Source organism: Colobus angolensis, unplaced genomic scaffold, assembly GCF_000951035.1.
Source record: "Colobus angolensis palliatus isolate OR3802 unplaced genomic scaffold, Cang.pa_1.0 Scaffold16, whole genome shotgun sequence".
Lineage (NCBI taxonomy): Eukaryota > Metazoa > Chordata > Mammalia > Primates > Cercopithecidae > Colobus > Colobus angolensis.
In genome coordinates, this window is record NW_012114710.1 from 7,100,073 (window position 1) to 7,111,868 (window position 11,796).

An 11,796-nucleotide genomic window follows, 5' to 3' on the forward strand; every position below is an offset into this window, starting at 1 on the left:
AGAGAGAAGAGAAGAGAAGAGAAGAGAAAAGAAGAAAAGAAAAGAAAAGAAAAAAGAAAAGAAAAGAAAAGAGAAACCAAACGAAAGAAATGAAAGAAACCACAGAAAACTACTTACTGTCTTTAGGCTCTACTTTGAAAAGTGCCCTTTATGCACGCTTTTTACACTGTTGGTGGATGTGTAAATTAGTTCAACCATTGTGGAAGACAGTGTGGCGATTCCTCTAGGATCTAGAATCAGAAATACCATTTGACCCAGCAATCCCATTACTGGGTATATACCCAAAGGATTATAAATCATTCTGTTATAAAGACACATGCACACATATGTTTATTGCAGCATTGTTCTTAATAGCAAAGACTTAGAACCAACCCCAATGCCCATCAATGATAGACTGGATAAAGAAAATGTGGCACATATACACCATGGAATACTATGCAGCCATAATAAAGGATGAGTTCATATACTTTGCAGGGAAGTGGATGAAGCTGAAAACCATCATTCTGAGCAAACTATCACAAGAACAGAAAACCAAACACCGCATGTTCTCATTCATAAGTGGGAGCTGAACAATGAGAACACATGGACATAGGGAGGGGAACATCACACACCGGGCCTGTCGAGGGTTGGGGAACTAGGAGAGGGATAGCATTAGAAGAAATACCTAATGTAAACGATGGGTTGATGGGTGCTGCAAACCACCATAGCACATGTATACCTATGTAACAAACCTGCACATTCTGCACATGTATCCCAGAATGTAAAGTATAATAATTTTAAAAATGGGCTAAGTTCTATGAAACTATGAGACATCCATTAATACAGTCTTACAGCATCACTTCAAATGCCAATTCAGTAAAACCAGTTCTACAGAATAGGGTACATGTAATCTAAAGATAGCCTGTTAATCTGACTTAATCCATGAATGTATTTTAGAGAAATGGGTGGGCCGTATCTCTTTCAGACAGAACATACATAAAAATTGCTTCTCTGAGTGATGTTTTTGACAAACTTCATTGCCATAGCTACCCTGGGCATTTATTTATAGTGTATCTACTCTAAATTGCTTCATGTCTTAATAGAATTACTGTACTGAGCAGAGTCTATATTATCCTATGAAAAACTGAGCAACCTGTTAAGAAAATCTGCCTAGAGGAAAAGCCATCTTCTCTGTGCCCAGAGGTGTCTCAGATACATCTGTTCAATTGCTAGCATGATCTTTCAACTGTCATTAAGCTAGTTGATATACTGAAGAACTACTGTAATCTGATAATGAATCTACCTCATACAGTTAGCTCTGTACGTTAAGATGCTAAGAATATATTCAATATGTTAGCCATTATTATTGTTTATTCAACAAATGTTTATCATATACTTACCACGTATCAATACTATAAATATTGCTTAGCCTCAAATAAAGTCAGTCCCTGCTCTCAAAAGAGCAGTCCCTCCCTCTCAAGAGAGGTGAGCTTGGTTATATAATGAATTAGTTACTAGGCTGGGAATTGTGTGATGTGAGCCATACCTGCTTAAAAGAAGAAGAACCTAAGTGGGAGTGACAGGGAAGGCTTCTCTGAAGAGGTAACATTTGAGCTGACGGGTGAAGAAGGATTAGGAGTTTGCTGCAGAGGCAGGGGAAAGGAGGAGCTGACAGATTAAGAAGGTAGGATGGTGACATGGTTTGGCTCTGTGTCCCCACCCAAATCTCACGCTGAATTGTAATAATCCCCACATGTCAAGGGTGGGAGCAGGTAGACAAAACAGAATCCTGAAGGCAGTTTTCCCCATGCTATTCTCGTGATAATGAGTGAGTTCTCTCACAAGATCTCACAGTTCTATAAGGGGCTTCCCCCTTCACACGGCAGTCATTCTCTCTCTTGCTGCCCTGTGAAGAGGTGCCTTCCACCATGATTGTAAGTTTACTGAGGCCTCCCTAGCCATGTGGAACTGTGAGTCAATTAAAGCTCTTTTCTTTATAAATTACCCAGTCTCAGGTATTTCTTCACAGCAGCGTGAGAACGGACTAATACAGACGGAGAAAGGAAGACAGCCAAGGCATATGGGTCAGTATGAGTAAAGGACAAGGGCCCAAACAACATGTAGAATTTGGGAACCTATAATGCCTTATTTAGTATGACTCTGTACTATAAAGTATGAGAAGAAGGTTGATGGCAACTCAAGCTGTAAAGGAAGGCACATGTTTACTGAGCATCTATTATATGCAGGAACACAATAAAAGCAGCACCAAATCAGTTCTTAAAGGACATGAGATGAAAAGCTCTAACAAGATTGAAGGGTTCTCACAAAACAAATATTGACATTGAACAAATGCTGCCAAAATAGTCAAGTTCTCATCCTTTATTTCCAACACCACATGACCTTAAAAATGGTAATTATCTCTATTCAGACTAAGATTCAGCTTGTGAATAAATATTTCTTTCTATCTCAAACTAATGTGTATTTACTGACTTAAATATTAAAAATGCTCTGGGACTACTAAAAGAAGAGTACCATAATTCAGCTCAACAAGCATGGAGCACCAGCTATGGACCAGAACCTTCTGGGTAATGAGGATGCAAACGTATGGCCCTTTCTCTCACAGAACTCACGCTGAAGTGGGGAAGTCAGATTGCTTAACAGAGAAACCCCATCTCTACTAAAAGTACAAAATTAGCCAGGTGTGGTGGCATATGTCTGTAATCCCAGCTATTTGGAAGGCTGAGGCAGGAGAATCACTTGAACCCAGGAGGCACAGGTTGTGGTGAGCCAAGATCGCACCACTGCACTCCAGCTGGCCATGCCCTGCTCTCTGCCTCTGCTATATTGGTATATTACCTTCATTTTAGAATCTACGTATTAATGTTTGTCCTCTCACTAGATTGGATTAAACAAAGTTTTAAGGCAGAGAGGAGGAAATGATTACAGAGAAAACATCCCAAAGGAAGTAAGCAAAATATCACAGCAAAATTCCAACAACAGTATAACTCAGGCATAGACATATGAAAGCTGTATGGTACGTTTAGGGAAACATGGAGCAGTTAATGGAAATTAAAGCATGGAAATAATAAATGGAATAGTAAAAAATGTAAACTCAGCTGACAATGAGGACTGTTCTATTTCCATCACTATCATATCCCTAGGATGAAGCACATACAAGGTATACAATAAATATTTATTGAATAAATAAATTAATTAACAATGGCCAGAGACAAGTCTGTTTAGAATGCCATAGTGAGTTCTGGCTTTTATTCCACAGAGTGACAGGAAATGATCTAAGATTTTTAGCTGGGGAGTGTCGTGAGCAGACATATATGTTCTTAGAAAGATAATTCTGGTGAAAATGTGAGTAAAAAATACCAGGGGAAGAGACTGGTAGCAAAGAAATATACCATGACTACAGCAAGCCAGACAAGCAATGAAATGATGAGAATCCCCATTTTAACAAAGACAATGGAGAACAAATTCAAAAAGTAATCATGGCTGGGTGTGGTGGCTCATGCCTGTAATCCCAGCACTTTGGAAGGCTGAGGCAGGATGATTTCTTGAGGTCAGAAGTTCCAGACCAGCCTGGGCAACACAGTAAGACCTCCTCTCTACAAAAAATTTTTAAAAATTAGCCAGGCACTGTGGCACCTCCCAGCTACTTGGGAGGTTAAGGTGGGAGGATCGCTTGAGTCTGGGAGATTAAGGCCGCAATAAGCTGTGATTGCGCCACTGCAGTCCAGCTTGGGCAACAGAGTGAAGTCCTGTCTCAGAAAAAAAAAAAAAAAAAAAAAAAGCAGTTATACTCTGCTGAGAAAGGCCACTGGACTTGGCAAGTGCTCATAGTCTGTGTTAGTCCCATTAACCTTAAACAGTATGTGCAATAAAAGAATAAAGATGTGCTTATGAGAGGGGTTAGGGATGACACTGATAAAGATCTTTGGGAGAGCAAAAAAGCTATAGTCCTGTGGTGTCTAATACATAGCCACTAGCCATATACAGCTATTAATTTTTAAAATTTAGTTTCTCAGTCACAGTGGGATATTCCAAGGGTTCAATATCTGCATGTGGCTACTGGATAGTGCATATTTACAGAACATTTCCATCACTGCAGAAAGTTCCTCAGGACAATGCTGCTATAGACAAACAAGACTTATCTGGGAGATAAAGTGTGTGTCTCATGGTGAATCCAAGTCTTTGTTTTACTTTTCTCTGGATGGACACCAGAAAGCCGGAATTTATTTCCCTGCGCCACCAAACTGTATTAGTTACATTCAGCAGCAACAGGATTGACAAGGAAGTACTTACTTGCTCATGGCTTCCACACCTGCTTTGGCAGAAGCACTTGGTACTACAAAACCTGAACCAGTCTCAGCATAGATAGTGGTAATAGCAAGAAATGCTGCTCCTGAAATTTTAAAAGGATACAGTTGATTAGCAATACAGCTGCATCACTTCACATAAGGAAAACATGATTTATAAAAATGGGATCTGATTAAAGAGAGTGTAAGAAAAACTGAAGTATTTTTTAAAACTTCACTCTAAATTAATGAGAGAATAAGAAAATTGATATGTCTTGCTACTAATCTTGTGATTTAGGATGGCCCGGTCTACACTTACTTGGAATGCATGCCTGGTGAGTCAATACAAAAGCCCAAATCTCAGAGGCATGCCCCTATTGCACCTTGTATAATCAGCTGGTCAGAATTCCCATTAACTAAATACTACTTGAATAAGAATAAATCAGAATTAAAATTAAACTAGCAGGGACTTCTGCCTCCAGCCATAATGAACTTACCCTTCTGCTATAAACATCAAGAAAACTAAGTAAGATATATGCTACAATTATATACAGATACTGCATAGCAGGCAGGGAAGGACTATGATCTCTGAGAGAAGGAAAATGAATAAGCCCTGAGATACTTTAGATTTCTGCCTAAAGGTACTATATAGATGGAAGGATGAGGAGGAGGAATCTAAGCAGAAAATGGCATTCACACTGAGTTAAGAAGATAGAGATTGGTTTGGGAAGCCTAAGGAAACTAAGGTTTCTAAGAGTTCCTCCAAGGAAGAAAGTAGGCAGAGATACTAACAGAACTCCATAAAGTTGCATGGAATCTCAATGAGTCTTTAGATAAATAATAAGCTATACATGTTTAGTGTGAGATTCCATGAGGCCAGGCAGAGAACAACTATCAGGAAGCTGTAAGTGATGCAATTCCCAGAGCTCGCATAGGGCTGGGAGACATGTGAGTTTTAAGTAGTTTCACTGAACATTCAGGGCTTTCAGTAGAGAGCTCAGAAAAAAAAAAATGACTTAGTAGGAGGGTTAAATTAGCCCCAAAGTAAAGACTACTATATACTTGCTGAAATAAAGCTTTAAAATGACCCTTAAAAATGATTACGCTGATGCACAAGTAATTTAACAGCTTTCGAAAATAACAAAAAAATCACACATCTCAAAAAAAATTAAAATACACACAGACACACAAAACAACATAGCATTCACAGCATGCAATAAAAAATTACTGCACATAAAAACACATAAACCTAACAAGGAGAAAAATGACTAATAGAAAGAGAGTCCCAGAAATGACAGAGAAGACAGAAGTAGCAGACAAAGAGCCTTTTAATGCTATTACAAATATTTTTAAAGATTTCACTGAAAATATTAATATGATGAGAAAAATGGAAAATACAAAATAGAAACCAATATGGCTCCTAAAGCAGAAAAATACAACATGTGAAATGAAAAACTGAACAAATAAGCCTAGCTGTAGAAGAAAAGATCCACGAATCTGAAGACACTGCAATATAAACTATCCAAAATGAAAGACAAATGGGGAAAAAAATCTGAGGAAAAACCCAGAATCTCACTGACCTGTGGAGCAGTATCTAGCATTCTAACAAACGTATAATTGGAGTCACAGAGGAAGAAAACGTACTTGAATAAGGACTTAAAAAATTCCAAATTTGGTAAAAACTGTAACTTACAGATGCAGAAAGCTAAATGAATCCCAAGCAGGATAAACAGGGGGAAAAAAATCAAGACGTTGTCATAATCAATAACTGAAAACCAGTGATATATAGAATCTTAATAGCAGCCAAAGGTAAAAATAAACAATAAAAATACACAAACACAGATAAAAATTTTCATTGTCTTCTCATTTCTAAAAATAATATAAGTTAGAAGACAATGGAGCTACATTTTTAAGGTGCTGAAAGAAGCTTGTTAACTCTGAATTCCATATCCATCAAAAATACCCTTCAAAAATCAAGATGATATGAAAATGACATTATAGAGAAACTGAGATTGTCAAAAGGAAAGAAATCGTAAATATGCAGGTAAATATAAAATATTTTTTCTTGTTTTTTAAATTTCTTTTTAAAATAACTGACTGTATAAAAGCTATATTAAAAAGTGACACTGTACATATAGTGGTCAATAGTGTCTAGGACACAGCAGGCTCTCAATAAATTAACTGAATGAGGCCAGGCACAGTGGCTCTCGCCTGTAATCCCAGCACTTTGGGAGACCAAGAGGAGCAGATCGCCTGAGGTCAGGAGTTCGAGACCAGTCTGGCCAACATGGTGAAACCCTGCCTCTACTAAAAACACAAAAATTAGCCGGGTGTGGTAGGGCATGCCTGTAATTCCAGCTACTCAGGAGGCTGAGGCAGGAGAATCACTTGAAACCAGGAGGCAGAGGATGCAGTGAGCCAAGATGATGCCATTGCACTCCAGGCTGGGTGACAAGAGCAAGACTCCATCTCAAAAAATAAATAAATAAATAAATAAATAAAGAAGGAAGGAAGGCTTAAAAGAGTAGTCTTTAGGTCCTGAGAAATCAGTGATTTTTCTACTTCTTATTTATTCATAACACTGGATAAGACAATAATATTTGCAAAAGGATCAAAATAAGTTTACATCTTTTACATAACAGTAAATACTTTTAGAAATTTAAATTTGAAGGACTACAAGGAAAGTATTTTGAAGAATATTCAGATAAGTTTTTTCCCTGCTCCATATATTTAGTTTCTCTTTCTCTCAGCATTTTCCAGAGTAGAAAGAAAACTCAGCACATCCTGGGAAACACGGGGGTGGAGGAGGGGGCAGGAGTACCATTTTGAGGATACGAAAAAATAAGAATGGTTATGTTAGTCATTCTGGTAACTCCTTTTATATATCAAACAGGCTTTCAGATCGCTGAAAATTACTTTGCTTCCAAAATCATACTTTGTGAAAGAGGAGGGATGTAGAACATTAGTGAGCTCCATTACGGTACACTGACAACAGATGCTAACTGCATCATTCTTATAGCAAAATTACAAAAAAAAAAAAAAAAAAAAAAAAACTGCTTTAAAAGTGACAAATACAAAGCAAATGCTCCAATGGAAAGTGCACTTTCAACTAAGACTGAACAGATACATTTCTCCAAGCGTGGGAAAGGAGTTAAGCCATCCTAACACAATTTAGATGCTGAAATGACAGTTATTTTACTATTCTCTTTATCCCTTTAGGTTTTATTTTCTCAGCGTAGAAAATTTGGGTAGCCCACCTCTTAGAATGAGATACTGTGGCTTTTAATTCTCCTGAGTGTAACAGGGAGATAAAAGTTTGAAACTGCACTGTTCCAATAGCATTAATGCTGCAAGGTGAAACAATTAGTAGCATCAGAAAAATGAACAGTGGTGCTAAAGTGCAAAGTAAAGAATTCCTAGACCCCCAGGGTTAGTCACATTTATTTTCCTTCTTGTACAGAGGCCCATTATTTCAATTAGAATAACTGCCCATGGAAAAGCTTTATAAAAGGCAAGTTTCTAATAGCTCAGAGCAGGCAGGAGAAATGAATCTATATTATTAATGAGGTTAAGAAAATAGAGAAGGGAAGCAGTAAATGAAATAAATATGCTAGCCCATCCTTCGTTATTTTGAAATGGAAAAAAATAGTAATAAAAGAACATCAAAAATCATATTATCTATCAAAAAAGCTATGATACGTGCAAGATTATGATTTAAAAGATTCAAAAGCTTTAAAATCTGGTTTCAGTACAAACTATGAAAATTGAAAGATTCACTAAACAATTTTAGTTCCAGTGACCAACAGAAGGGGAATAGTATAGATACCTGGGCTCAGAAATTGATTCCACTATTTACTAGCTGTAGAGCTATGAGACTTTGGGGAAGTCGCATCCCTGCTCTGGACCCTAGATTTATCTCCTGTAAAACAGGAACATAGGGAGTGTCCAGCAAATGTCATTAGATTCTAAGAACTACTTGTTAATTTACTGCTGTTACTGATTCCACCTATTACTTTTCTGCTCTCATGCAAAAAGACTGCCATTTACTACCTGTATATTAATAATTTGGCAAGTTGTGTTACGAAACATCACCAGAATGGAAGGTAACTGTATAAGCCAAGACTCCACCAGGCATCCCAGTCCCCTAGTTTCATGGACACATCTAAGACTTTGTTGAACCGCCGGTAGGTCAGGGCTGCTACACATGGTTGAGCAGTGTATAAGGGTGCCATATCTAAGGAAGCATGTTTTATATTACAGATATTACATGATTATTTACTTATTTCAAAATTTTCTGGTTGTTCTGAGGGTTTCCTTTCTAACAAGACAAGAAATATGTGTGGGCAGAATGACCCCACTTAAAGATCCCATGCCCTAATTCCTAAGAACTGAATTTCTTATTTTACATGGCAAAATAACTTTGAAGATGTTAAGAAAGATTACAGAATTTAAGAGAGGGACCTTTCTGGGATTATCCAAGTAACACAGTCTAATCACATAAACCCTTAAAAACAGATAACTTTCTCTGGCTGTAGTCAGAAAGATGAATTTTAAGGAGCAGGCAAGAGAGATGTGGTAGAAGGGAAAGTCAGTCCCCAAGCATGAGAAAGACATATTGTGGTATTGCTGGCTCTGAGATGTACCAGTCCCTATGTAAGGATCAGAGAGAGGTCCCTAGGAGACAGGGTGGCCCTCAGCTGACAGCAACCATGAACATATACACTTCAGTCCTACAACCACAAGAAACTTGATTCTTCCAACGACCTGAATGAGCCTGGATATAGAGTCTTTCTAGAGCCTCCAAGACATGAGCTCTGCTGGGTGACTCCTTGATATTAGCCTATAAGATCTGAAGCAGAGAAACCAGTCAAGCAACTCTGTGCATTTACTTGTGAAAAACAGAATTATAAAATTATAAGTGTATCATATATTAAGCTGTTAAGTTTGTGGTCATTTGTTATAGCCACAATGGGGGACCAGCATAGTATATCATGTCAATTTTCCAGCAAACAGAAATAAAGTATCTTAAGAATTTTTTTTAATCCTTGTTTAACTTTACCTATCACCAAAGGATAAAGTCCGCATTGCTTGGCCTCATCTTCTACCCCTTCAGACATTATACGTCACATATAAGCAACACTGAACTCCTTGTATACCTAAATACACAACTGAGCTGATGGTTGCAGTTCTAACTCTTCTACTATTATTGCTAGCAATTAATCTTACTGACAATCATGGTAAGAAGACAAACTTCTCTGTCTTTTTGATGGGAGCACAGAGGATACCTGTCTCCCGGCCATTTTTCAATGAGAGCCCATATGAAAATCTAAAAATCTTTAATTCTCTAAAAGCTACGCAAAATAGGACTATAACATTTAAAAAATAGAATAACCTTATATAAATAATATTATCTACTAAGGAGACACTTTTCTCATTTGAACATTTAATATAAATACATCCCTCATGTAGGCTGTTATTTTTAAGTTTAATTATAATAAGTGATATCAGGGCTCTGGTTTTTCTAACCAATTTTAATTATGAGTCAAAACCTAAGTTTCAGATAGTTGATGGTCCCCTTGTAAAAGATGTAAAAATACACTTACCTTGGAAGAAACTTAACATTTTCTTTCATAATTAACATTTACAGAGTACTAGTCTGGCCCAGGAACTATTCTTAACACTTTACAGACACTGGCTCATATAATCATTAGAGCAATCCTAGGAGAAAGGCTTTATTATTAACATTATTTTACAGAAAAGACAGGCACAGCAAGCTGATCTGTCCAAGTTGATAGGACTAACAAGTATCAACCAGGATTGGAACTAGGCAGTTAGGCTCTAGAGCCTGCACTCTTAACTACTATGTAACTACTACTGCCTTGCCAAGACATTTCTAATTACTACTTAGAAAGAAAAAATAATTCCTTTTCAAAATTCCCAAATCACTTTATCTTATCTTCAAAAAACACCAAAATAAGGTACACAGTTGCTCTAAGAAATTTTAACAGATGAGGTTGAACTCTCCCATCAAACGAGATGACTCTACAAAAAGTGATTTTAAAAGGATACTAATACTGCCTTAATAAATTTCAACAGATAACTAAAAATGTGTTTTAAAATATTCTTTAGATGTACCCACTGTTCTAGAAAAAATGTCTGGACACAATATAAAAAATGTACTCATGTGGTTCTTATATACGCTAAGCAACATACACCTTGCACTCACACTACTGACAAATAAGGAAAGCCTTCCACTATGCTCTACTCTTCCCACTTCTGAAACAAGGTGCATTTGCCAAATCATGAGTGAACTCCCATTCACAACTGCTTCAAAGAGAATAAAATACCTAGGAATCCAACTTACAAGGGATGGGAAGGACCTCTTCAAGGAGAATTACAAACCACTGCTCAACGAAATAAAAGAGGACACAAACAAATGGAAGAACATACCATGCTCATGGATAGGAAGAATCAATATTGTGAAAATGGCTATACTGCCCAAGGTAATTCATAGATTCAATGCCATCCCCATCAAGCTACCAATGACTTTCTTCACAGAATTGGAAAAAACTACTTTAAAGTTCATATGGAACCAAAAAAGAGCCCGCATTGCCAAGACAATCCTAAGTCAAAAGAACAAAGCTGGAGGCATCATGCTACCTGACTTCAAACTATACTACAAGGCTATGGTACCCAAAACAGCATGGTACTGGTACCAAAACAGAGATATAGACCAATGGAACAGAACAGAGCCCTCAGAAATAATACCACACATCTATAGCCATCTGATCTTTGACAAACCTGACAAAAACAAGAAATGGGGAAAGGATTCCCTATTTAATAAATGGTGCTGGGAAAACTGGCTAGCCATATGTAGAAAGCTGAAACTGGATCCCTTCCTTACACCTTATATGAAAATTAATTCAAGATGGATTAAAGACTTAAATGTCAGATCTAAAACCATAAAAACCCTAGAAGAAAACTTAGGCAATACCATTCAGGACATAGGCATGGGCAAGGACTTCATGTCTAAAACACCAAAAGCAACGGCAACAAAAGCCAAAATTGACAAATGGGATCTAATTAAACTAAAGAGCTTCTGCACAGCAAAAGAAACTACCATGAGAGTGAGAATATTTTTACAAGAATATTTTTACAATCTACCCATCTGACAAAGGGTTAATATCCAGAATCTACAAAGAACATAAAGAAATGTACAAGAAAAAAATCAAACAACCCCATCAAAAAGTGGGTGAAGGATATGAACAGACACTTCACAAAAGAAGACATTTATGTAGCCAATAGACACATGAAAAAATGCTCACCATCACTGGCTATCAGAGAAATGTAAATCAAAACCACAATGAGATACCATCTCACATCAGTTAGAAGGGCGATCATTAAAAAGTCAGGAAACAAGATGCTGGAGAGGATGTGGAGAAATAGGAACACTTTTACACTGTTGGTGGGACTGTAAACTAGTTCAACCATTGTGGAAGACAGTGTGGCAATT

At 37.2% G+C, this 11,796-nt stretch overlaps 1 protein-coding gene across 1 annotated transcript in view; it reads right to left on the reverse strand.

The window, feature by feature from the left end:
- Window positions 1-11,796, reverse strand: part of DECR1 (2,4-dienoyl CoA reductase 1, mitochondrial) — a 47,017-nt gene that overhangs the window by 11,464 nt on the left and 23,757 nt on the right. Inside the window, exon 6 of the mRNA XM_011937070.1 lies at window positions 4,291-4,390. Coding sequence (XP_011792460.1) covers window positions 4,291-4,390 — 100 coding nt within the window. The remainder of the gene's footprint in view (window positions 1-4,290; window positions 4,391-11,796) is intronic.